Source organism: Macaca mulatta, chromosome Y (assembly GCF_049350105.2).
Source record: "Macaca mulatta isolate MMU2019108-1 chromosome Y, T2T-MMU8v2.0, whole genome shotgun sequence".
In the NCBI taxonomy this organism is placed as follows: domain Eukaryota; kingdom Metazoa; phylum Chordata; class Mammalia; order Primates; family Cercopithecidae; genus Macaca; species Macaca mulatta.
In genome coordinates this window covers 1,222,537-1,250,079 of record NC_133427.1, presented here as the reverse complement: position 1 = coordinate 1,250,079, position 27,543 = coordinate 1,222,537, and the positions used below count along the sequence as shown (strand labels likewise).

Here is a 27,543-nt window from a genome sequence, read left to right as displayed (position 1 = left end):
CATACTAATGAGTGTATCATGCAGGGTGTGGTCCACGACAACTTCCTCCTATGTAATCAAAGTAGGTAATTGAAGCCAGCATCCGTTTTGATTGTCTTCCAGCAGCACAGCTCCAACAGAGTGCCATTTGCCGCGTTTGGGGTTCAGGGCCTCCTGAGGCAGCCCTATCAAAAGAACCACAAACTGGGTGGTGCAAACACCCCACAAACCCAGAAAGGAGAGCAGATGAGAAGCATGGGGCTGGCTTGTGACTCCTTAGGGCTGGGCCCTCTCGCTCCCCTGTGTGCTCAATACTTGGGGACAGCCCCCAACACTCAGGAAGGAGGGGTTGCTGTAGCTAGAAGACAATAGCTGTCAAAAAGGGTGTGTCACTGGCATGCCATCCCTGCTGCCAATAAGGGCTACCTTTTTTGTCTTTCTCATCCCAATCCTGTAAGGTCCACCCCGAACAAGACTGTAGGATTCCTGCTCTCCTCATCTGAACCCTTCAGAAAGGGGTTCCCAGGGCTGGGAATGAGGGGAGAGCAGCTCCAAGAATCAGGAACACGCCGGGCGTGGTGGCTCACACCTGTCATCCCAGCACTTTGGGAGGCTGAGGTGGGCAGATCATCTGAGATCAGGAGTTTGAGAACAGCCTGGCCAACATGATGAAACCCCATCACTACTAAAATTACAAAAAAAAAAAAAAAAATGGGGTAGGTGTGGTAGCTCATACCTGGAATCCCAGCACTTTGGGAGGCTGAGGCAGGCGGATCATCTGAGATCAGGAGTTTGAGACCAGCCTGGCCAACATGGTAAAACCCCATCATTACTAAAATTACAAAAAAAAAAAAAAAGGGCTGGGCACGGTGGCTCACATCTGCAATCCCAGCACTTTGGGAGGCTGAGGAGGGTGGATCACCTAAGGTCAACAGTTCGCAACCATCCTGGCTAACACGGTGAAACCCCGTCTCTACTAAAAATACAAAAATTAGCTGGGTGTGGTGGCGGGCGCCTGTAGCCCCAGCTACTCGGGAGGCTGAGGCAGGAGAATCGCTTGAACCCGAGAGGCGGAGGTTGCAGTGAGCTGAGATCACACCGTTGCACTCCAGCCTGGGCAAAAAGAGTGAAACTCCGTCTCAAAAAGAAAAAAAAAATTACAAACAAATTAGCCAGGCGTGGTGGCAGGTTCCTGTAGCCCCAGCTACCCGGGAGGCTGAGGCAGGAGAATCGCTTGAACCCGGGAGATGGAGGTTGCCGTGAGCTGAGATAATGCCATTGCACTTCAGCCTGGGCAACAGAGCAAGACTCCATCTCAATTAAAAAAAAAAATCAGAAAGAACCATCCATAGAGGATGAATAAACACAATTTGTCTATCCATACAGTGGACAATATTTTTATTTATATAAATAATATTTTTATTTTTATTTTGCCCCCCAAAAGCTATTTTTTAAAAGACCTGGTTATACAAATGATGGTATTTTACAACTGAGGGAATAGATAATTAAAATATTCATGTCACCACATTAATAGACCTAAAGAAAAATGTGATTATTTTCATAGATGCTGAAAAGGCCTTTCATAAAATTTTAATAACCATTTCTGATTAGAAAAAAAACCATGCATGTTTTATATTAATTCATAGACTCTTACCATTGCAAAGTACATATATCTCATTATGGACTTACATTTCTTCTTTTTTTTTATTATTATACTTTAAGTTCTAGGGTACATGTGCACAACGTGCAGGTTTGTTACATAGGTATACATGTGCCATGTTGGTGTGCTGCGCCCATTAACTCATCATTTACATTAGGTGTATCTCCTAATGCCCTCCCTCCACCCTCCACCCTCCCCACAACAGGCCCCAGTGTGTGATGTTCCCCTCCCTGTGTCCAAGTGATCTCATTGTTCAATTCCCACCTATGAGTGAGAACATGCGGTGTTTGGTTTTCTGTTCTTGCGATAGTTTGCTGAGAATGATGGTTTCCAGCTGCATCCATGTCCCTGCAAAGGACGTGAACTCATCCTTTTTGATGGCTGCATAGTATTCCATGGTGTATATGTGCCCACACAATGGACTATTATGCAGCCACTAAAAGGACTTAAGCTCTGACACAGACTCCTGTGTGGATGAACTTTGAAGACTCCAGGCTCAGTGACAGAAGCTGGACACAAAAGATCACATATTGTTGAATTTTCTTCTTATAAAATGTCTAGAATAGGCTAATCCACAGGGACCAGAAAGCAGATTTGAGGTTGACAGGGGCTGAGGACAGGAAACAACAGGATCAACAGTTGTGGGGTTCTCAACGGTTTTTGTTTTGTGTTGTGTTGTTTTGTTTCGAGATGGAGTTTCGCTTTTGTTGCCCAGGCTTGAGTGCAATGGTGTGATCTCGGCTCACTGCAACCTCTGCCCCACACAGTGGTTCAAGCGATTCTCCTGCCTCAGCCTCTGGAGTAGCTGGGATGACAGGCACCCGCCACCACACTCGGTTAATTTCTTGTGTATTTTTAGTAGAGATGGGGTTTTACCATGTTAGCCAGGCTGGTCTCGATCTCCTGACCTCAGGTGATCCACCCGCCTCGGCCTCCCAAAGTGCTGGGATGACAGGTGTGAACCACGATGCCTGGCCAGGTTCTGAGTTTTGTTCAGGGAGGAAAATGGCTCTGGAATTGCATGATGGTGTTGTTTACACATCTGTGAATATATTAAAAACCATTGAAATGTATGAATGAGCGAAAGGTTATGGTATGTAATATGTAACTCACATCTTGGTAAAGCTGTTTTTTGTTTGTTTTGTTTTTTATTTTATTTATTTATTTATTTTTGAGATGGAGTCTCACTCTGTCACCCAGGCTTGAGTGCAGTGGCACCATCTCAGCTCACTGCAAGCTCCATCTCCTGGGTTCACGCCGTTCTCCTGCCTCAGCCTCCAGAGTAGCTGGGACCACAGGCACCTGCCACCACACTAATTTTTTTGTGTTTTTTTTTAGTAGAGATGGGGTTTCACCATGTTAGCCAGGATGGTCTCGATCTCCTGACCTGGTGATCCACCCGCCTCGGCCTCCTAAAGTGCTGGGATGACAGGTGTGAACCATGATGCCTGGCCAGGTTCTGAGTTTTGTTCAGGGAGGAAAATGGTTCTGGAATTGCATGATGGTGTTGTTTACACATCTGTGAATATATTAAAAACCATTGAAATGTATGAATGAGCGAAAGGTTATGATATGTAATATGTAACTCACATCTTGGTAAAGCTGTTTTTGTTTTTGTTTATTTTATTTTATTTATTTATTTATTTATTTATTTATTTTTGAGACGGAGTATTGCTCTGTTGCCCAGGCTTGAGTGCAGTGGCGCCATCTCAGCTCACTGCAAGCTCCACCTCCCGGGTTCACGCCATTCTCCGGCCTCAGCCTCCAGAGTAGCTGGGACGACAGGCACCTACCACCACGCTAATTTTTTTGTGTTTTTTTTTAGTAGAGATGGGGTTTCACCATGTTAGCCAGGATGGTCTCGATCTCCTGACCTGGTGATCTGCCCGCCTCGGCCTCCCAAAGTGCTGGGATTATAGGTGTGAGCCACAGCACCCGGCTGGTAAAGCTGTTTTTAGAAGAAATGAATGAGAGGGGTGGGAGAGATACACACAGACCCTCAACAGGCGAGAAACATTCCTGGATGCATTGCTGCCAGAAAGGTATGCATTTCCTGCAAAGTGTAAGAAAAAGGGTCCAAACTGGCCGGGCATGGTGGCTCACGCCTGTCATCCCAGCACTTTGGGAGGCCGGGGCCATTGGATCACCTGAGGTCAGGAATTCAAGACCAGCCTGGCAAATATGGTAAAACCCCGTCTCTACTCAAAATACAAAAAGTAGCCAGGCGGGGTGGCGGGCGCCTGTAGTCCCAGCTACTCGGGAGGCTGAGGCAGGAGAATCATTTGAACTCAGGGAGGCAGAGGTTGCAGTGAGCCGAGATCGCGCCACTGCACCCCTGCCTGGGTGACAGAGTTCCAAAAAAAAAAGAAAAGAAAAGAAAAAGAAAAGAAAAAAATAGGGTCTAACCTGCAGCCCCTGAGCGCCCACCTGTGGTCGGTCTGTTGCTTCAGACCATTCAGTGCCCAGATATTTCTGGAAAAGCCACCTCTGCAGGCCAGACACCGCCAAGAGCAACCGTTGTACTCATTTTGTGAAATTTCCATCCTGCCGCCCCAGCCTCGGCGGGACCCAAACCGCAAGCCAGTGCCTCTTGTGTCCGGGCAGCTGGTGACGGTTAGACGTAATTTCTTGATTAATCACCCACGTTGCTCAGCAGTCCTAGCTGGCTGTCTTCCCTGGGGGCTGTCCAGTGGCCACAGGGGACAGACCCGAAATTGCAACACGTCTGGCTGCGAAGGGACTGCTTGCTGGATCGTCAGACCACACAGGTTACAGACATGAGGGTGAGGCCGCCATTGCAGGACTTGCAACAGCACGTGCTGGTTAAATGTGTGCGAGGCACAGCTGCCTACCTGGAGGGTTAAAGCCACAAATTCCAGCCCAGGCGCGGTGGCTCAGGCCTGTAATCCCAACACTTTGGGAGGCCGAGGCAGGAGGATTGCTTGAAGCCAGGAGTTTGAGACCAGCCTGGGCAAAAGAGTAAAACCCCATGTCTACAAAAAATAAAAATATTAGCTGTGCATGGTGGTACTCTCACCTGTAGTCCCAGCTACTCAGGAAGCTAAGGCAGGAGGATTGCTTGAAGCCAGGAGTTTGAGACCGGCCTGGGCAACACAGCAAAACCCCATGTCTACAAAAAATAAAAATGTTAGCTGGGCATGGTGGCATGCACCTGTAGTCCCAGCTACTCAGGAGGCTGAGGCAGGAGGATTGCTTGAAGCCAGGAGTTTGAGACCAGCCTGGGCAACATAGCACAACCGCATGTCTACAAAAAATAAAAATATTAGCTGTGCATGGTGGTACTCTCACCTGTAGTCCCAGCTACTCAGGAGGCTAAAGCAGGAGGATTGCTTGATGCCAGGAGTTTGAGACCAACCTGGGCAATATAGCAAAACCCCATGTCTACAAAAAATAAAAATATTAGCTGTGCATGGTGGCATGCACCTGTAGCCCCAGCTACTCAGGAGGATTGCTTGAAGCCAGGAGTTTGAGACCAGCCTGGGCAATATAGCAAAACCCCATGTCTACAAAAAATAAAAATATTAGCTGGGCATGGTGGCATGCACCTGTAGTCCCAGCTACTCAGGAGGATTGCTTGAAGCCAGGAGTTTGAGACCGGCCTGGGCAATATAGCAAAACCCCATGTCTACAAAAAATAAAAATATTAGCTGTGCATGGTGGTACTCTCACCTGTAGTCCCAGCTACTCAGGAGGCTGAGGCAGGAGGATTGCTTGAGGCCAGGCATTGGAGGCTGCAGTGAGTTACGTTTGCACCACTGCCCTCCAGCCTGGGCAACAAAGCAAGACCCCATCTCCATAAAACAAAAACAAACAAGCAAAAGAACAATTCCAGGGCACCCCTGTTTCCAGTTCTGTCCACTTTACATTCTCGAAATAAAACTAGTGTCCCTTTGACAGACACATTTTTCATCAGCAGTGCGTGGCTGAAGCGTCTGTCCTTCCAGACGTCCCCCACGGCCACAGCAGGCAGAACCCTAAGAAGGAAGGGTCTGATTTTCCTCCTGAAGCCATAGGTGGCCGGAGGTGCCCAGCTGGCCGTGGAGGGCGGTGCTGACTCGTGCATAACCGTAGGTTTCACACCTGGGCACGTCCAGGCGGGGCACAAAACTTCTCCCTGAAACTGAAATGAAAGCTCTGGGCCATTTTAAAAGCAGTTTGAGGAAGCTGTTTGCGCAGCAGCTGGTAAGAAGTCACAGGCCTCCTCTGGAGGAAGAAAGAGCAGGGTGGAGCCTTGGGTTGACATGGGTGTTACAAGCTAGAAAGACTTTGGAGATCTCCCGGGGCTCGGATTGTATGTTTTCTGCTGATACATGCTCTGTGGGAGGAATGTCCCTGAAATGAAAGGATTGACACCTGGGGGCTGAAGGTCGGTCGCTTTGTGGTTTCCATCCATGGGGGACAGTGAGTGAGTCGTGAGATCTGTACAACAATGCGTTCAACCTGCCCAGGGGAGCCACAGGCCCCGCTCTGGATCTTCTAAGAGTCTCAGCCTGTGACACGCACCAAGGTCTCCAATGACCTCCCTGATCCAAAGAAGGAGGGGAAGGAGGGAGGGGAAGGAAGGAAGGAAAGGAGGGAGGGAGGGAGGGAAAGAAGGAATGAAGGGGGGGGGAAGAGAAGGAAGGATGGGAGGGAAGGAGGAAAGAAAGGAGGGAGGGAAGGAAGGAGAGAGGAGAGAGAGGAAAGACAGAAGGATGGTAGGAAGGAAGGGAGAAAGGGAGGAAGGAGGGAGGGAGGGAAGGAAGGGAGGAGGGAAGGGAGGAAAGAGGGAGGGAGGGAGGGAAGGAAGGAACGAAGGAGGAAGGGAGGGAAGAGAAAGAAGGAGGGGAGGGAAGGAGGAAAGAAAGAGAGGGAAGGAAGGAGACAGGAGAAAGAGGAAAGACAGAAGGAAGGTAGGAAGGAAGGGAGAAGGGGAGGAAGGAGGGAGGGAGGGAGAGAAGGGAGGAAGGAGGGAGGGAAGGAAGGAACGAAGGAGGGAGGGGGGAAGAGAAGGAAGGAGGGGAGGGAAGGAGGAAAGAAAGGAGGGAGGGAAGGAAGGAGAGAGGAGAAAGAAGAAAGACAGAAGGTAGGAAGGAAGGGAGAAAGGGAGGAAGGAGGGAGGGAGGGAAGGAGTGAAGGAAGGGAAGAGGGAAAGGAGGAAAGAGGGAGGGAGGGAAAGAAGGAACGAAGGAAGGAAGGAGGGAAGAGAAGAAAGGATGGGAGGGAAGGAAGGAAAGAGGAGAAAGAGGAAAGACGGAAGGTAGGAAGGGAGAAAGGGAGGAAGGAGGGAAAGAAGGAAGGAGGGAAGGAAGGAAGAAAGCAGAGAAGGGAGGGAGGGAGTGATGGAAGGAAGGGTGGGAAAAGGGAGGGAGTGGGGAGAACAGAAAAGAAGGGAAGGAAGGAGGGAAGAAGAGAAGGTAGGAGGGAGGGAGAGAAGGAAGGAGCCAGGAGGAAGGAAGGAGAAAGGGGAGAAGAGAGGAAAGAAGAAAACGACAGAGGGTGAAGAAAGGAAGCAGACAGGCAGGGAAAGAAGGAGGAGAGGGAAGGAGGGAGGAAGGGCGGGAGGGATGGAGGAGACAGGGAGCCGTCTGCGAACGCACGTCCCCACCCTCCTTGGTCCCCGGGGAGCCCTCCCGGCAGCCACCTCCCCGCCCGCGCCCCTGAGCCGTGCGCCCTTCCCTCTGCAGAGCCCGGGCGAGGACCCCTCCAGGATGCACGTCCCAAACAGCACCGGCCCGGACAACGCGACGCTGCAGATGCTCCGGAACCCGACGATCGCGGTGGCCCTGCCGGTGGTGTACTCGCTGGTGGCGCTGGTCAGCATCCCGGGGAACCTGTTCTCCCTGTGGGTCCTGTGCCGACGCATCGGGCCCAAATCCCCGTCGGTCATCTTCATGATCAACCTGAGCGTCACGGACCTGATGCTGGCCAGCGTGCTGCCGTTCCAGATCTACTACCACTGCAATCGCAACCACTGGGTGTTCGGCGTGCTGCTGTGCAACGTGGTCACCGTGGCCTTTTACGCAAACATGTACTCCAGCATCCTCACCATGACGTGCATCAGCGTGGAGCGCTTCCTGGGGGTCCTGTACCCGCTCAGCTCCAAGCGCTGGCGCCGTCGTCGTTACGCGGTGGCCGCGTGCGCCGGGACCTGGCTGTTGCTCCTGGCCGCCCTGTCCCCGCTGGCGCGCACCGACCTCACCTACCCGGTGCACGCCCTGGGCATCGTCACCTGCTTCGATGTCCTCAAGTGGACGATGCTCCCCAGCGTGGCCATGTGGGCCGTGTTCCTCTTCACCATCTTCATCCTGCTGTTCCTCATCCCCTTCGTGGTCACCGTGGCCTGTTACACGGCCACCATCCTCAAGCTGTTACGCACGGAGGAGGCGCACGGCCGGGAGCAGCGGAGGCGCGCGGTGGGCCTGGCCGTGGTGGTCCTGCTGGCCTTTGTCACCTGCTTCGCCCCCAACAACTTCGTGCTCCTGGCGCACATCGTGGGTCGCCTGTTCTACGGCAAGAGTTACTACCACGTCTACAAGCTCACGCTGTGTCTCAGCTGCCTCAACAACTGTCTGGACCCGTTTGTGTATTACTTTGCCTCCCGGGAATTCCAGCTGCGCCTGCGGGAATATCTGGGCTGCCGTCAGGTGCCCGGAGACCCCCTGGACACGCGCCGCGAGAGCCTCTTCTCCGCCAGGACCACGTCCGTGCGCTCCGAGGCCGGTGCGCACCCCGAAGGGCTGGAGGGAGCCCCCAGGCCCGGCCTCATGAGGCAGGAGAGCGAGTTCTGAGTCTCCGGGGGTGCAGCTTGGAGAGCCAGGGGCGCATGGAGAGGCCACGGTGCCAGAGGTTCAGGGAGAACAGCTGCGTTTCTCCCGGGCACTGCAGAGGCACCGGTGAGGAAAGGTCTCCAGGTTTCACTGAGGGTAGAGAAACCAGCAAAACCCAGCGGCGCACAGGGCGCTCTGTGAGGCTGCAGCGGGGGCCTCTGCCTCTCTGTGCCATGCACCAGACAGCGTGTGCCACCACGCCCTGCTAATTTTTGTATTTTTTTTTTTAGTGGAGCCGGGGTGTCCACCCCTGAGTTCCTTAGACACTCCTTCTCACACCTGTCCGTCCCGGAGCATGGACATTCAACCAGCCCCGCTCCCTCGGCCACTCCATCTCTGGATATATCCTCCCTGGGCGACCTGCCAGCCCCATTCCCAGCTCCTCTCCTTGCTGACGTCGTCCCTTAGCTGTGGTTCTGGCCTTTATTCTCCCCCAGAGGTGCTGGTCTCCTTAGTGTGGTGCACACCGACATTGCTGTTGGTTTCACTCAGGGCCACTGTGCTGGCTGTGGTTGGAATTCTTCTTTCAGAGGAACGAGGACAGATTTATATACTTCATCTCTGATGACTCCGGGAGCACCTGAGGTTCCTGCAGCTCAACTACTCCCGTGTTCCCCACATCTGCTCCCTGCTCCACCGCACCCCCCAACCTGGAGCTGACCACGGTGATTCCTGGCACGGTTGTTCTGACCTGGCTTGGAGGGCCCCCCACCCCTCCTCTGCTTCTGTGAATCCCTGAGAGTGAAGGAGGTCCCATCAGGCCCCTGGACCACCATCAGGCCTCCCTGACTCAGGACGAGGACCTCGGAGGCCCAGGTGTGGAAACGAGGCTCGGTGAGATGGGTCCCAGCCCATCCCAACCCAAGGGTGCAGCTTGATTCCGCAGTTCCCGGCCTTCTGCGCATTGTCTGCCTCGTGTTTCCCCCCCGGCGAGTCCATCCGGGGTCCGGGGAGCAGGCAACTGGCCAGACCCGTGAGACCGTTTGGAGATCAAGCACCGGACACAGGTGTGGACCGCAGGAACCTGCAGGGGTGTCAGTCGCTGGGCCCCCTCCATGCTGTGTGGGTGGTGTTGAGCAGACTGTGTGTTTGTCTTTCTTCCTCTGCACCAGACGTGCCTGCACCAGCCCCAATACCTGAGCTGGTTTAGCGTAAAGAAGAGGTCTGACTCCCCACAGGCGTCCGCACATTACAGGGAATTGGATTCCTGGCTCTGTTGGGTGAGAAAGATGGTTCTGGAGGCGAGAATGGGAGAGCTGGCCATCCGCCCAGGGGCTCTGGGCAGTCTCCATAGTGGGTGGCCTCGGATGCCCAGCCCCTCCCTTTCTGTGCACTGGGGACACCGACGGAGGCCAAAGCTGCTGTTCAGGGGCCCTGTGTTGGCGCTTCTCTCCTGCCATCATTACCATGGAAGGAAAACAGAGATGGTTTAGTAATTAATCCAACCATTCCCAAAACCCGTGTCCACCCGGAACACAGGATGGGACCGTGTTTGGAAACCGGCTCTTTACAAATGTAATTTTTTTTTGTACTTTTTTTTTTTAATTATACTTTAAGTTCTAGGGTACATGTGCATAACGTGCAGGTTTGTTACATACGTATACTTGTGCCATGTTGGCGTGCTGCAGCCATCAACTCGTCAGCACCCATCAACTCGTCATTTACATCAGGTATAACTCCCAATGCAATCCCTCCCCCCTCCCCTTCCCCATGATAGGCCCCGGTGTGTGATGTTCCCCTTCCCGAGTCCAAGTGATCTCATTGTTCAGTTCCCACCTATGAGTGAGGACATGCGGTGTTTGGTTTTCTGTTCTTGTGATAGTTTGCTAAGAATGATGGTTTCCAGCTGCATCCATGTCCCTGCAACGTAATGAAGTAAGGCGAGGCCATCCTGCGTTTACAATGGGCCCAATCCAGTGTCCCTGTGAGAGACGGAAGAGGAGACACAGACACAGAGGAGGAGGCCACGTGGAGACGGAGGCAGAGATTGGAGTGATGCGGCCACAAGCCCAGGGACACCTGGAGCCCCCAGGAGCTGGGAGAGGCAGGAAGGATCCTCCCCTAGAGCTTTCCAGGCAGTGTGACCCTGACACACCTGGATCTCAAACTTCTGGTCTCCAGGACCGGAGGAAGATAAACTCGTGTTAAGCCCCCAGTTGCTAGGAATTCTGGGATTTCATTTCAGCAGCTCCCGCCAATGCACACACGCATTGAATCCACTCTGACATCCTGAAACTGTGATGTGGACCAGTGCAACGCGCTGGTTCCTGGGTGGGTCATTTCGGGAGGCCCACTGTGCCCCAGGCTGGATCCCAGGGAGTGCTGTGTGTGTGTGTGTGTGTGTGTGTGTGTGTTTGTGTGTGAGCAATAAAGCTTTTTAATCACCTGGGTGCAGGCGGGCTGAGTCCAAAAAGAGTCATCAAAGGGAGATAGGGGTGGGGCCGCTTTACAGGATTTGGATTGATAAAGGAAAATTACAGTCAAAGGGGGTTCTCTGGTGGGCAGGGGTGGGGGGGGTCACAAGGTGCTCAGTGGGGGAGCTTTTGAGCCAGGATGAGCCAGGAGAAGGAATTTCACAAGGTAATGTCATCACTTAAGGCAGGGACAGGCCATTTTCATTTTCACTTCTTTTGTGCTTTTTGGATGTAATCTCCCAGCTATGGCCACTAGAGACAGATGAAGGCTCCTGGAAGAATGACGCCCCTGTAATGTGTAATGCTCTTTTTGTGTGTGTGTTTTTGTTTCTGTTTTTTTGTTTTTTGTTTGTTTTTTGTCTGGATAGCACAGGAAGCTTTTTTTTTTTTTTTTTTTTTTTTTTCCGCAATGCCCAGCAGTCTGGTGGCTCATTCTCTCCATCACCCCCTAAGTCTGCTTCATGAATGACATCATGAAGGCATCCAGGATCCCTGGAGACAATAGCTCTGTGTTTTCTGATTTTTCTTGATTGAAGGACCAGAGTTTTTTTGGTTTTTGGTTTTTGGGTGTTTTTTGTTTTGTTTTTGTTTTTTTCTTTTTGAGACAGAGTCTCACTCTGTCACCCAGGCTGGAGTGCAATGGTGTGATCTCGGCTCACTGCAACCTCCGCCTCCTGGGTTCAAGCGATTCTCCTGCCTCAGCCTCCTGAGTAGCTGGGATGACAGGCACGCACCACCACACCCGGCTAATTTTTGTATTTTTAGTACAGACGGGGTTTCACCATGTTGGCCTGACTGGTCTCCAAATCCTGACCTCAGGTGATCTGCCCACCTCAGCCTTCCAAAGTGCTGGGATGACAGGCGTGAGCCCCTGCACGGTTCTGTATAAAGTGCTGCAGACCCTGGAGGTCAGCTTCATAAACCGAGCACCCCATCCCCTCCTTCAGAACGCTCCAGATCCCCCTGCCATGTGCCGTCGTGGCATGAAACCAGCCTTCCCGCCTTTGCCCTCTGCCGAGCCGTGGTCTTTGGTGAAGGTGAGTGAGGCAGGCGTAGACGTGGGACTGCCAGGATGGTGTACCAGCAAGTGCAGCCTGAATGTCCACATGTCTCCAGAAAAATGAGCCACTGTTGTGAGCTGGTCTGCAGGCTCCAGGCGGGGGAACCTCCCTGGGAAACAGCGCTCTTCCACACATGGATGAAGGAGAGGCAGAGAGTGCAGTGATGCAGCCACAAGCCCAGGGACCCCTGGAGCCCCCAGGAGCTGGGAGAGGCGGGAAGGATCCTCCCTTAGAGCCCCCCAGAAGGAATTGGATACAACTGTAGTAGATTGAATAGTGGCCCCCAGAAACATCTGTCCGTAGCCTAATGCTCAGAGCCTGTGAGTAAGACCTTATTTGGAAACAGGGTCTTTGCAGATGTGATTAAGTTAAGGACCTTGAGATTGGATCCTTCTGGAGTAGGGTGGGCCCTAAACGCAATGGCAGGTGTCCTTCTAAGACACACAAGAGGAGATGCAGACACAGAGGAGGAGGCCACGTGGAGACGGAGGCAGAGACTGGAGTGATGCGGCCACAAGCCCAGGGACCCCTGGAGCCCCCAGGAGCTGGGAGAGGCAGGAAGGATCCTCCCCTCGAGCCTCCAGAGGGAACTGGGGGCTGCAGGAGAGACCCAGAACTTCCACAGAAAGAGAGAAATTGTCCTCCTGCTTCTCTAGACTGTCCCAAAGCTGAACCCTAGAAAGCAAAGCTGATACAGGAGCCTCCAGGACTGAAAGGCCTCAGTCAGCAAGAGACCCCGTAGGAGATCCAACCACAGGTGCTCAGCGTGGGCCTTGGGTGTGTCTCGTGGGGGTGGGGGGCGGAACCCGTGAAAAACCTCAGAGTAACACCTTCAGGGCAATGCACAGAAGATCCCTAAACTGCCTTGTAAACAAAACTGAGAGCTTGAGTCAGAGGAAGCCGAGAGGATATCCTTCCTCGACACTGTGTGAGAACGCCGACATCCTCCCGCAAATGAAGACGTTGCAAGCAGGCAAAGTGCTTCACTTTTTTTTTTTTTTTTTTTTTTTTTGCCTTTATGACGATTTGTGCAGCCACTTGGCTATGGAGAGCGACCGACACCCCCTCTTACATCTGTGAATGTTTCCTGGAAGCTGACTCCGTGTGTTCACTTGCCGAGCTTTGAGTAAAAAGATAGCACGTGTCTGTTGACTCACACCCGTGTTTTAAGATGGAAAACTTTACTTCTGTCCTTGGCAGGACATGGAGAGAGGGAGGCACTCCAAAAAGTCTCAGCCTCCATCAAGACGTGGTGGTTCATGCCGGTAATCCCAGCACTTTGGGAGGCTCAGGCCGGAGGACTGCTTGAGTCCGGGAGTTCAAGGGCCAATCTAGGCAACACGGTGAGACCCTGTGTCTGTAAAAATTAAAAATAAAACATAAAAAAAAAATCAGCGTTGATGCTGCTTCTGTTTTGTTCCACTGCAGAAGGAAAATGTGTTTCTGTCTCTGATTTCTGTGGGGTTTGCATTTTAAACACAGACCCCATTTGATGCTGGATCCAATGTCTTATCCTCTTCACAGGCTCCCTGTCTTGGTCCGTTTATCCTGCTGGAAAACAAACAAACAAAAACAAAAACAAAACGCCATTGCTTTACTCAGGGTTCTCTAGAGGGACAGAACTAATAGCATAGATAGATAGATAGATACATAGATAGATAGATAGATAGATAGATAGATAGATAGATAGATAGATAGTAGGTAGATAGAGATAGATGATTGATAGATTGATAGATAGATAGATAGTAGGTAGAGATAGATAGATGTAGATAGATAGATAGATGATAGATACAGATAGATAGATAGATGATAGATAGATAGATAGATAGATAGATAGATAGATAGATAGATAGATAGTAGGTAGATAGATACAGATAGATAGATGATAGAGACATAGATAGATAGATGATACATAGATAGATAGTAGGTAGATACAGATAGATAGATGATAGACAGATGATAGATAGTAGGTAGATAGATACAGATAAATGATAGATAGTAGATAGATATAGACAGATAGATGATAGATAGATACATACACAGATAGATAGATAGATAGATAGATAGATAGATAGATAGATAGATAGATAGATAGATAGTAGGTAGATAGATACAGATAGATAGATGATAGATAGATAGATAGTAGGTAGATAGATATAGATAGATAGATAGATAATAGATAGACAGTAGGTAGATAGATATAGATAGATGATAGACAGACAGATAGATAGATAGATGATAGATAGATAGATAGATAGTAGGTAGATAGATACAGATAGATAGATAGATAGATAATAGATAGACAGTAGGTAGATAGATATAGATAGATGATAGACAGACAGACAGATAGATAGATAGATAGATGATAGATAGATAGATAGATAGATAGTAGGTAGATACAGATAGATAGATAGATAATAGACAGTAGGTAGATAGATATAGATAGATGATAGACAGACAGACAGATAGATAGATAGATAGATGATAGATAGATAGATAGATAGATAGATAGTAGGTAGATAGATACAGATAGATAGATAGATAATAGACAGTAGGTAGATAGATATAGATAGATGATAGACAGACAGACAGACAGATAGATAGATAGATAGATAGATAGATAGATAGATAGATAGATAGATAGATAGATAGTAGGTAGATAGATACAGATAGATGATAGATAGATAGATACATACACAGATAGATAGATAGATAGATAGATAGATAGTAGGTAGATAGATACAGATAGATAGATAATAGATAGACAGTAGGTAGATAGATATAGATAGATGATAGACAGACAGACAGACAGACAGACAGACAGACAGACAGACAGATAGATAGATAGATAGATAGATAGATAGATAGATAGATAGATAGATAGATAAAAGAGTTTAAGACTGGGCGCAGTGTCTCACACCTGTAATTCCAGCACTTTGGGAGGCCGAGGTGGGCAGATCACCTGAGGTCCAGAATTCAAGACCATCCTGGCCAACAAGGTGAAACCCCGTCTCTACTAAAAATACAAAATTACCAGGCGTGGTGGCGGGCACCTGTAATCCCAGCTACTCGGGAGGCTGAGGCAGGAGAATCGCTTGAACCTGGGAGGCGGAGGTTGTAGTGAGCTGAGATCACGTCACTGCACTCCAGCCTGGGTGACAGAACAAGACTCTGTCTCAAAAAAAAAAAAAATAGACAAATGGATAGATACATGGATAGATAATAGATGGATAGATAGATGCATACATGGGTAGATAGATGATAGATTGATAAATGGATGATAGGAGATAGATAGATAGATAGATAGATACATACATACATACATAGATGAAAGGTAGATGATAGATTGATAGATGATAGATGAAAGTATAGATGATGGATAGATGGATAGATAGACAACAGATTGATGATGGAAAGATAGATGGATAGATGGATAGAAGATAGATAGGTAGATAGATAATACATTGATGATGGAAAGATAGAAAGGTGAATAGATGGATAGAAGATAGATAGATAGATAGATAGATAGATAGATAGATAGTTATACAGATGATAGATAGATGGATACATAGATAAACAGAATGGATGGATAGATAGATAATAGATGATAGCTAGATAGATGCAGGTAGATAATGGATACACAGATGGATAATAGATACATAGACAACATAAGTGGGGGGATAGATGACAGATGAGGTAGGTAGGTAGATACAATAGATAGATGACAGGTAGGAAGAATAGATAGATGATGGATAGACAGATATATATATACATAGATGGATAGATACATAGATGATAGATACATACATACATAGATGGATAGATAGATGATAGATACATACATACATAGATGGATAGATAGATGATAGATATATACATGGATAGATAGATGATAGATACATAAATACATATATGGATAGATAGATGATAGATAGATACATATATACATACATAGATGGATAGATAGATGATAGATAGATACATATATACATACATAGATGGATACATACATACATGATAGATGCATACATATATAGATACATGGATAGATACATAGATAGATGATAGAGAGATACATACATACATAGATGGATAGATAGATGATAGATATATACATGGATAGATAGACGATTGATAGATACATACATACATAGATGGATAGATAGATGATAGATACATATATACATACATAGATGGATAGATACATAGATGATAGTTGCATACATATATAGATACATGGACAGATACATAGATAGATGATAGAGAGATACATACATACATACATAGATGGATAGATAGATGATAGACAGATATATACATGGATAGATAGATGATAGATACATAAATACATATATGGATAGATAGATGATAGATAGATACATATATACATACATAGATGGATAGATACATAGATGATAGTTGCATACATATATAGATACATAGATAGATGATAGAGAGATACATACATACATAGATGAATAGATAGATGATAGATAGATACATACATAGATACATAGATAGATACCTACATAGATACATGCGTACATAGATGGATAGATGATACATACATACATAGATGGACAGATACATAGATGATAGATACATACATACACATACAGATGGATAGATACATAGATGATAAATAGATACACACATACATACATAGATGGACAGATACATAGATAGTTGATAGATACATACATACATAGATACATGGATAGATACATAGATGATAGATACATGCATACATAGATGGATAGATACAGAGATGATAGACAGATACATACATACATAGATGGATAGATAGATGATAGACAGATATATACATGGATAGACAGACGATTGATAGATACATACATACATAGATGGATAGATAGATGATCGATAGACAGATACAAACATACAAACATAGATGATAGATAGATAAATACATACATACATAGATCCATAGATGGATGGATAGATAGATAGATATCATGGCTAAATAGATGGAAGGGTGATAGATAGATCCGCAGACAAGATAGATGGATACATGATAGATGAATAGCTGGATAAATGATGGACAACATAGATACATAGATAGATGATTGATAGACAAACCCTCGCATGCTAACTCAGGGTTTCTCCACCTCAGCACAGCTGACATTTGGGGCTGGAGGGCTCTCTGCGGTGGGGCCGTCCCAGGCACTGTAGGATGTTGAGCAGTGGCCCTGGGCTCTGCCCACCAGATGGGAGCAACACCCCCACACTGCACACACCCAGACGTGACGGCCAAAAATATCTTCAGACATTGCCAGGTGTTTCCTGGACGGTAGGATCTCCTCAGTTCTTGGCAACTGAATTACACACAACCTACAAACCGGCACACATTTGAGAATCTTTGAACATCAGACTATGCGATGCTGGCTCAATGCAAAACAGGACATTAAGGAGAGAAGCCCGGCCTGGCGGGATGGGGTGTCTGAGTTTGCCGGGGTTGCCATAGCAAAGTTCTGTACGCTGTACAGCTTAGACAACAAACATTGATTCTCCCACAGTCCTGGAGGCTGGAGGTCTGAGGTCAAAGTGTGGGCACGGCTGGTTCCTCCTGAGGCCTCCCTCCTCGGCGTGGAGACGCCGTCTTCTCCTTGTGTCCTCACAGGGTCATCCCTCCATGTGTGTCTGTGTCCTCATCTCCTCTTCTTATGGGATGTCTTAGTCCATTGCAGGCTGCTATCACAGAATACCATAGACTGGCTGGCTTAGACACAACAGGCATTTGGCCGGGCACAGTGGCTCACGCCTGTAATCGCACCACTTTGGGAGGCCGAGGCAGGCAGATCACCTGAGGTCAGGAGTTCGAGACCAGCCTGACCAACATGGTGAAACCCTGTCTCTACTAAAAGAAAAAAAAAAAATACAAAAAATTAGCTGGGCGAGGTAGCAGGCACCTGTAGTCCCAGCTACTCAGGAGGCTGAGGCAGGAGAATGGCGTGAACCCTGGAGGTGGAGCTTGCAGTGAGCCGAGATTGCACCACTGCACTCCAGCCTGGGCGACAGAGTGAGATTCTGTCTTAGAGAAAAAAAACAAAAAACAAAACAAATAAACAACAACAACAAACAAAAAACAGGCATTGGCCGGGTGCAGTGGCTCATGCCTGTAATCCCAGCACTTTGGGAGGCCAAGGCGGGCAGATCACCTGAGGTCAGGAGTTCGAGACCAACCTAACCAATGTGGTGAAACCCTGTCTCTACTAAAAAAAAAAATAATAATACAAAAAATTTAGCGGGGCGTGGTGGCAGGCGCCTGTAGTCCCAGCTACTCGGGAGGCTGAGGCAGGAGAATGGCGTGAACCCAGGAGGAGGAGCTTGCAGTGAGCTGAGATCGCGCCACTGCACTCCAGCTTGGGGGACAGAGCGAGACTCTGTCTCAAAAACAAACAAAGAAACAACAACAACAAAAAAAAAACAGGCATTGGCCGGGCATGGTGGCTCATGCCTGTAATCCCAGCACTTGGGAAGGCCAAAGTGGGTGGATCACCTGAGGTCGGGAGTTTGAGACCAGCCTGGCCAACATAGAGAAACCCCATCTCTACTAAAAGATACAAAAAATTAGCCGGGCGTGGTGGTGGGCACCTGTAGTCCCAGATACTCAGGAGGCTGAGGCAGGAGAATCGCTTGAACCTGGGAGGCAGAGGTTGCAGTGAGCCGAGATCATGCCACTGCGCTCCAGTCTGAGCAACAGGGCAAGAGTCAGTCTTAAAAAAAAAAAGCAAAGGAAATTCTGAAGGGCACGTTGAGAGCAGGAGGGCTGCAGTAGTGAGGGCTTTTGAGCAGTTAAATCTCTGCCTGGTGGGGTTTCAATGCTGTGGCCATAACGGAGAACTTACAGGCTGCTGGACCCCATCTCTGGTTAGCTGGCACCCCTTCTGGAACGCTGGTATGGGGGACTGGGTGGATCCGTGTCTCCCCATCGACTTGTCTACCAGGTGAATAGCACCTTATTTGGAAATAGGGTTCTTACATGTGCAATTAGTTCATGGTTTCAAGATATCATGCTGGATTAAGGTAGACCCTAAGTCCAATGACAAGTGTCCTTCTAAGAGACAGAAGAGGAGACACAGACACAGAGGAGGCGGCCACGTGGAGACGGACGCAGAGACTGGAGTGATGCGGCCACAAGTCCAGGGATGCCTGGAGCCCCCAGCAGCTGGAAGAGGCAGGAAGGATCCTCCCCTAGAGCCTCAAGAAGAAACCAAACACAATTGCAATGGTTTAGATGGTGAGCTCCAAATGATATGTCCATGTCCTAAGCCCCAGAACCTGGGAATGAGACCTCACTTGGAAAAAGGATCTTTGCAGATGTGGTTAACGATGAGATCATCCTGGAGGAGGGTGTCCCTTAAACACAATAACAGGTGTCCTTGTAAGAGAGAGAGGAGGAGACACAGACACAGAGGAGGAGGCCACGTGGAGACGGAGGCAGAGACTGGAGTGATGCGGCCACAAGCCCAGGGACACCTGGAGACCCCAGGAGCTGGGAGAGGCAGGAAGGATCCTCCCCTAGAGGCTTCAGAGGGAGCGTGGCCCTGCCTATGCCTTGATTTCAGATTTCTGGCCTGCAAGGCTGTAATGCAATTGACTTTTGCTGTTTTAAGTTCCAGGGTTTTCAGTGACGGTTACCAGTAACCCCCACTGTAGGTCACTGAACCCTTCAGCTTTGCCTGTACCTGTTCAGGAAGTGGCAGCGTTCACTTCATCTTCCATAGATAATTGCTATAATTTTCTTTGCTATTTTTCCTTTTCTTTTTCTTTTTTTTTTTTTTTTTTTTTTGAGATGAAATCTTGCTCTGCCGCCCAGGCTGGAGTGCAGTGGTGCGATCCCGGCTCACTGCAAGCTCCGCCTCCTGGGTTCAGGCCATTCTCCTGCCTCAGCCTCCCGAGTAGCTGAGACTACAGGTGCCGCCACCTCGCCCGGCTAATTTTTTGTATTTTTCAGTAGAGACGGGGTTTCACCGTGTTAGCCAGGATGGTCTCGATCTCCTGAGTTCGTGATTTATCTGCTTCCCAAAGTGCTGGGATTATAGGCATGAGCCACCGCACCCGGCCTTCCTTTGCTATTTTTCTTTATGATTTAATATCTCACCCGCGGCTGGGCCCAGTGGCTCACACCTGTAATCCCAGCACTTTGGGAGGCTGAGGTGGGTGGATCACCTGAGGTCAGGAGTTCGAGACCAGCCTGGTCAACACGGCGAAACCCCATCTCTACTAAAAATGCAAAAATTAGCCAGGTGTGATGGCAGGTGCCTGTAATCCTAGCTCCTCTGGAGGCTGAGGGAGGAGAATCGCTTGAACCTGGGAGGCGGAGGTTGCAGTGAGCCGAGATCGTACCATTGTGCTCCAGCCTGGGTGACAGAGTGAGACTGCATCTCAAAAAAAGAAAGAAAAGAAAAAAGAAAAGAAAAGAAAGAAAAAGAAAAGAGAAAAGAAAGAAAAGAAAGAAAAGAAAGGAAGGAAGGACAAAAACAGCTTCACTTGCATGGAGTTTATGTTATATGCAGTACAGTTTGTAAAGTTGTGATTCCCTCTGTTGCTTCAAAATGAAGAAAAGTTACTTCTCCAAAAATATGAAATATGAATCTGTATACTGCTGTTATGTTTAAATTTTTTTTTTCAAAACTCACAATATTGCAAATCAGACATCACGTGGTTTAGGTGTTTTATTTTTTCCTCCCGTTTATTTGATTATTCTGTAACTTCTCTGTTTTCCGTTTTCTCCATAATGTACTGGACACCCTCAGACGTCGTTCCACAGTGAACAAAAGTAACTGCGGGATTCCGTTCTCTGTATCTACACATCGCTGGCATGTGATCTGGGTGTATGATTATTTTTGACATTTTATTTTAAAATCTTCTGAGTCACAAAAGGCTGGGGAAACAGTACCCGGAGTCTCCAGGCCACGTTGGGTTTATGTGGAGCAGGTGCGGCTGGGCTCTGGCTGGGGGCGGGTTAAGAAAAATCCAGGCACAGCTCACGCGCGCCCCCTGCAGCCTGCGGCGCGCAAGGGACCCGCTGCCTGGAGGTGGGGTCCGTTTAGGGAGGGAAGGTGCAGCCGAGACCACCAGGGCGCCCCCGACCTCGCAGCGCCCGCTCTGGTCCCATCCCTGAGCCCACAGGGGGTCCCCACGCCGCGCCCATCACCAGGCGCGCGGATCCCCAATGTCCACGCCCCTCCCACAAGGACCCCCACCTTCTTCCACACCCCTCCCACCCAGCCCGCGGGGACCCCCATCTCCATACCCTTCCCAGCATTCTCGCGGGGACCCTCATCTCCAAAGCTCTCCCACCATCCCCACGGGGACCCCATCTCCACGCCCCTCCCACCATCCCCGCGGGGACCCCATCTCCATGCCCCTCCCACCGGTCATGGAGGGGTCCCCTTCTCCACGCCATTCCCACCAGTCCCGCGGGGACCTCATATCCACGCCCCTCCCACCAGGCCCGCGGGGACCCCCATATCCACGCCCCTCCCACCAGGCCCTCGGGGACCCTCATATCCACGCCCCTCCCACCAGGCCCTCGGGGACCCTCATATCCACGCCCCTCCCACCAGGCCCTCGGGGACCCTCATATCCACGCCCCTCCCACCAGGCCCGCGGGGACCCTCATATCCACGCCCCTCCCACCAGACCCGCGGGGACCCCCATCTCCACGCCCCTCACCCGGGGGTGACCCTCATATCCACGCCCCTCCCACCAGGCTCGTGGGGAACCCCCCATCTCTACGCCCCTCCCACCAGGCCCGTGGATACCCCCCGCCATCTCCACGCCCCCCCCACCGGGCCCGCGGGGAACCCCCATCTCTACGTTCCCCAAGACGGCGCCCACAAGACCCCCATCTCTACGTTCCCCAAGACGGCGCCCACAAGACCCCCATCTCTGAGCCTGGCCCCCCCACTTTCGGGTAAGAACACCCCACCCCCCACCGCTGCTCACAACCGCAGCCGCGGGAACCCCAGCATTTCCACTCCCCACGCCGCACCTGCAAGGAACCCCAGGAATCCACGCCGGCCTTTCCTCCCTGGGGGACCCCCAGCTGCTGGCGCGTCCTGCGGGATTGTCAGTCTTGGCGCTGCGGGCGGGGCGGGGAGGGGCGGGGCGAGCGCCAGGGGCGGGGACAGGGCCCGGGAGGCGGAGCTGGGGGCGGTGCTTCACTGAGAGGCCGGGGCGGTGCCCGAGGGGAGTCGGGCGGGGGTGTGGCCTGGGCGTGGCCTCACGGGGAGACCAATGGAGGCGTGGAGTGGGCGTGGCCTGGAGGGGTGGGCAACGACGGCGAGGCCGGGGCGGGGCATCGCGGGGAGGCCAATGAAGGCATGGACTGGGCGTGGCCTCACGGGGAGGCCAATGGAGGCGTGGAGTGGGCGAGGCCTGGCGAGGAAGGCAATGAAGACCTGGACGGGGCGTGGCCTCGCGGAGGCGGGCGGGGCGTGGCCTCGCGGAGGCGGGACTCTGGCCGCCGTTTTTTGCAGCTGCGCTCACCACGGGCTCTGGGCTCAGCTCCGCGGACTCCCGGCTCCCGGCGTGGGCGCCATGGTGCTGTGCCCGGTGATCGGGAAGCTGCTGCACAAGCGCGTGGTGCTGGCCAGCGCCTCCCCGCGCCGTCAGGAGATCCTCAGCAACGCGGTGCGGCCTGGGCCTGGGCGGGGCAGGGGGCAGGGGGCGGAGGGGCTGAACCCAGGAGGGCCCAGAGACCCAGGAACCCGAGGGGTAGGGATGGGAGAGTGACCCGAGACCCTGAGGGATGGGGGAGGGCAGAGTGACCCGGGACCCCCAGGGATGCGGTTGGGGAGAGTGACCCGGAAGCTCCAGGGATGGGGGAGGGGAGAGTAACCCGGGACCCCCGAGGGATGGGGGTGGGGAGTGACCTGCGACCCCTTAGGGATGGGGAAGGAGAGAGTAACTCGGGACCCCTAGGAATGGAGAGGGTAGAGTGACCGAGGACCCCTAGGGGTGGGGAGAGCAGTCTGACCCTGGACCCCCATGGATGGGGACGGGGAGAGTAACCCGGGACCCCTAGGAATGGGGAGGGCTGAGTCACCCAGGAGCCCCTAGGGGTGGGGAGAGCAGTCTGACCCTGGACCCCCATGGATGGGGACGCGGAGAGTAACCCGGGACCCCTAGGAATGGGGAGGGCTGAGTCACCCAGGAGCCCCTAGGGGTGGGGAGAGCAGTCTGACCCTGGACCCCCATGGATGGGGACGCGGAGAGTAACCCGGGACCCCTAGGGATGGGGAGGGCTGAGTCACCCAGGAGCCCCCAGGGATGGGGGAGGGGAGAGTAACCCAGGCCCCTAGGAATGGGGAGGGTAGAGTGACCCGGGACCCCCAGGGATGTGGGAGGGGAGAGTGACCCGGGACCCCTAGGGATGGGGGAGTGGGGGAGAGTAACCCAGGACCCCTAGGAATTTGGAGGGCAGAGTGACGCGGGACCCCCAGGGTTGGGGGTGAGGGGAGTAACCCAGGACCCCTAGGGATGGGGTTGGGGAGAGTGATCCCGGACCCCTAGGAATGGGGAGGGCAGACTGACCCAGAACCCCCAGGGATGGGGACGGGGAGAGTAACCCGGGACCCCTAGGGTTGGGGAGGGCTGAGTCACCCAGGAGCCCCTAGGGGTGGGGGAGGGGAGAGTAACCCAGGCCCCTAGGAATGGGGGAGGGCAGAGTGACCTGGGACCCCCAGGGATGTGGGAGGGGAGAGTAACCCGGGACCCCTAGAGATGGGGAGGGCAGAGTCACCCAGGACCCCTAGGGATGGTGGTGGGGAGACTAACCCGGGACCCCCTAGGGATGGGGTTGGGAAGAGTGACCCAGGACCCCTAGGCATGGGGTTGGGGAGAGTGACCTAGGAGCCCCTAGGCATGGGGTTGGGGAGAGTAACCTGGGACCCCTAGGAATGGGAAGGGCAGAGTCACCCAGGACCCCTAGGGATGGTGGTGGGGAGACTAACCCGGGACCCCTAGGGATGGGGAAGGGGAGAGTGACCTAGGAGCCCTAGGCATGGGGTTGGGGACAGTAACCTGGGACCCCTAGGAATGGGGAGGGCAGTGTGACCCAGGACCCCTAGCGATGGGGAAGGGGAGCGTGACCCAGGACCCCTAGGGATGGGGATGGGGAGACTAACCCAGGACCCCCCTAGTGATGAGGGAGAGCAGAGTGACCCAGGACCCCCTAGGAATGGGGAGGGCACAGTGACCCAGGACCCCCTAGGGATGGGGGAAGGGAGAGTGACCCGGGACTCCCTAGGGATGGGGGAGGGGAGTGACCTGGGACCCCTGGGGATTGGGGAGGTGAGTGATCCAGGACTTCTAGGGATGGAGTGAGCCCTGTGACTGAAGGTTGGGCTTCATCGTTGGGGTGTGGGAAGTGTTTCCTGGTGCCCCCGTGGGGATCTTATTGCGGGTGGTAGTGGGCCTAGGCAGTGGGTGTCTGCCTCTCTCTGGAGCCCTAATGACATGGAGGAGAGGGTCTAGTGATGAAGGGATAGTTACTGGTGATGGGGGTAGTTACTGGTGATGGGGGATAGTTATAGGTGATGTGGGATAGTTACTGGTGATGGGAGATAGTTACTGTTGATGGGGGGATGGTTACTGGTGATGGTGGGATGGTTACTGGTGATGGGATATAGTTACTGGTGATGGGGGTTAGTTACTGGTGATGGGGGGTAGTTATTGGTGATGGGGGGTAGTTACTGGTGATGGGGATAGTTACTGGTGATGGGGGTAGTTACTGGTGATGGGGGGCAGTTACTGGTGATGAGGGGTAGTTACTGGTGATGGGGGGTATTACTGGTGATGGGGGGGTACTACCCTCACTGGTGATGGTGGGCAGTTACCGGTGATATGGGGTAGTTACTGGTGATGGGGGTAGTTGCTGGTGACATGGGATAGTTACTGGTGGTGGGGAGTAGTTACTGGTGATGGGGGTAGTTACTGGTGATGGGGAGTAGTTACTGGTGATGGGGGTAGTTACTGGTGATATGGCATAGTTACTGGTGATGGGGGTAGTTACTGGTGATGGGGGGTAGTTACTGGTGATGGGGGTAGTTACTGGTGATGGGGAGATGGTTACTGGTGATATGGGATAGTTACTGGTGATGGGGGGTAGTTACTGGTGATGGGGGTAGTTACTGTTGATGGGGGGATGGTTACTGGTGATGTGGGGTAGTTACTGGTGATATGGGATAGTTACTGGTGATGGGCGGTAGTTACTGGTGATGGGAGGTACTATCCTCACTGGTGATGGGGGGCAGTTACTGGTGATGAGGGGTAGTTACTGGTGATAGGGGTAGTTACTGGTGATGAGGGGTAGTTACTGGTGATGGGGATAGTTACTGGTGATGGGGAGATGGTTACTGGTGATATGGGATAGTTACTGGTGATGGGGGATAGTTACTGGTGATGGGGGTAGTTACTGGTGATGGGGGTAGTTACTGGTGATGGGGGGTAGTTACTGGTGATGTGGGGTAGTTACTGGTGATGGGGGGTAGTTACTGGTGATGGGGGGTAGTTACTGGTGATGGGGGATAGTTACTGGTGATGGGGGGTACTACCCTCACTGGTGATGGAGGGCAGTTACTGGTGATGAGGGATAGTTACTGGTGATGCGGGGTAGTTACTGGTGATGTGGGGTAGTTACTGGTGATAGGGGTTAGCTACTGGTGATGGGGGTTAGCTACTGGTGATGGGGGTTAGCTACTGGTGATGGGGATAGTTACTGGTGGTGATGGGGGTAGTTACTGTTGATGGGGTAGTTACTGGTGATGGGGGTTAGTTACTGGTGATGGGGTAGTTACTGGTGATGGGGGTAGTTACTGGTGATGGGGGTAGTTACTGGTGGTGGGGAGTAGTTACTGGTGATGGCAGAAAAGTTATTAGTGATGGTGGGGTAGTTACTGGTTGCCTATGGATAGAGCAGTGGGCAGGAGTCTGCTCTTGGGAACTAAGGACAGGAGGTCTGGTACCCTGGGAGAGGGGACCCCACGTGCCTGGGCCTAGTGACGGGGATGAGAATGGTCTGGGTGCCTTACAGAAGGCATGGGTCTCCATGATGGGGGGTGACGGGGCATAAGGCAGGAGTCTACGTGATCTGGGGTTGAGGTCTGCGGGGCAGGTCCAGGGCTTGGTGACTGGTGCCCTGAAGACCAGGATGGGCGTTGGGGCCAGGATCTGGGTACGCCTTCAAGAGGTGAGGAGGGCTGAGGAGGGTGTAAGAGTTGAAGAAAGATGAAACAAGAAAAGCAGCTTCACAGTCAAAGACAGATTTATTTTGGAGAATAAGCTTGAGGGGGGCTTCCGGCGGCGTTCGGTCGGGAGCGTTCTCTTACAGACTGAGGGTACTTAAGGGTTTAGGAAGGGAAGCCTATGGCGGGCTCGGAATGTTTCTGTGTGAGGCAAAGTTGACTGATGGGTTGGAATGTCTCTGGTCTGAGGGGAGCTTATCTTGGCCTTGGGATGTTTCTGGTCACAGTGGTTTATTTCAGGGTTTGACTGTTTCTGGTCATGCTGACATTAGCCATGAGGCTCATGATTTGGGGCTGGTTTTAGGCGGTTTTTAATCAAGGGAACTTAAAATGGTGGCACTTAGGCCGGGCGCGGTGGCTCAAGCCTGTCATCCCAGCACTTTGGGAGGCCGAGACGGGCGGATCACGAGGTCAGGAGATCGAGACCATCCTGGCTAACATGGTGAAACCCCGTCTCTACTAAAAAATACAAAAAACTAGCCGGGCGAGGTGGCGGGCACTTGTAGTCCCAGCTACTCGGGAGGCTGAGGCAGGAGAATGGCGTAAACCCGGGAGGTGGGGCTTGCGGTGAGCTGAGATCCGGCCACTGCACTCCAGCCTGGGCGACACAGCGAGACTCCGTCTCAAAAAAAAAAAAAAAAAAAAAAAAAAATGGTGGCACTTGTCCAAGATGGTGGTAAGTGTCCAAGATGGCCATGCGTGTCCAAGATGGCCGTGTGTGTCCAAGTTGGCCATGCGTGTCCAAGTAGGCAGTATGTGTCCAAGATGGTGATATGTGTCCAAGTTGGCCGTGCATGTCCAAGATGGCGGTGTGTGTCCAAGATGGCCGTGCGTGTCCAAGATGGCCGTGCGTGTCCAAGATGGCCGTGCGTGTCCAAGTTGGCAGTATGTGTCCAAGATGGTGATATGTGTCCAAGTTGGCCGTGCATGTCCAAGATGGCGGTGTGTGTCCAAGATGGCGGTATGCATCCAAGATGGCAGTATGTGTCCAAGTTGACCGTGTGTGTCCACGATGGCGGTGTCTGTCCACGATGGCGGTGTGTGTCCACGATGGCGGTGTGTGTCCACGATGGCGGTGTGTGTCCACGATGGGGGTGTGTGTCCACGATGGGGGTGTGTGTCCACGATGACGGTGTATGTCCAAGATGATGGGGTGTGTCTACGATGGCGGTGTCTGTCCCAGATGGGGGTGTCTGTCCACGATGGGGGTGTGTGTCCACGATGGGGGTGTGTGTCCACGATGATGGTGTATGTCCAAGATGATGGGGTGTGTCCAAGATGGCGGTGTCTGTCCACGATGGCGGTGTCTGTCCACGATGGCGG

The 27,543-nt window shown here is 51.6% G+C and overlaps 2 protein-coding genes across 5 annotated transcripts in view; both read left to right on the top strand.

Moving 5' to 3' along the window:
- Nucleotides 1-10,855, top strand: part of LOC720406 (P2Y receptor family member 8) — a 72,612-nt gene extending 61,757 nt beyond the window's left edge. For 2 of the 4 annotated variants that reach the window (XM_028842023.2, XM_028842024.2), the window contains exon 3: nucleotides 7,327-10,855. In XM_028842023.2, the coding sequence (XP_028697856.2) occupies nucleotides 7,351-8,430 (1,080 nt within the window). In that variant the 5' untranslated portion in view covers nucleotides 7,327-7,350 and the 3' untranslated portion in view covers nucleotides 8,431-10,855. Of the gene's footprint in view, nucleotides 1-3,503; nucleotides 6,027-7,043 lie in introns of those variants that run through there. The other 2 variants (XM_001115826.5, XM_077989796.1) reach the window with 2 other exon arrangements.
- Nucleotides 10,856-22,410: 11,555 nt separating this feature from the next.
- Nucleotides 22,411-27,543, top strand: part of LOC106995142 (putative bifunctional dTTP/UTP pyrophosphatase/methyltransferase protein) — a 46,159-nt gene continuing 41,026 nt past the window's right edge. The window contains exon 1 of the mRNA XM_077989790.1: nucleotides 22,411-22,606. Within this exon, the coding sequence (XP_077845916.1) occupies nucleotides 22,514-22,606 (93 nt within the window). The 5' untranslated portion in view covers nucleotides 22,411-22,513. The remainder of the gene's footprint in view (nucleotides 22,607-27,543) is intronic.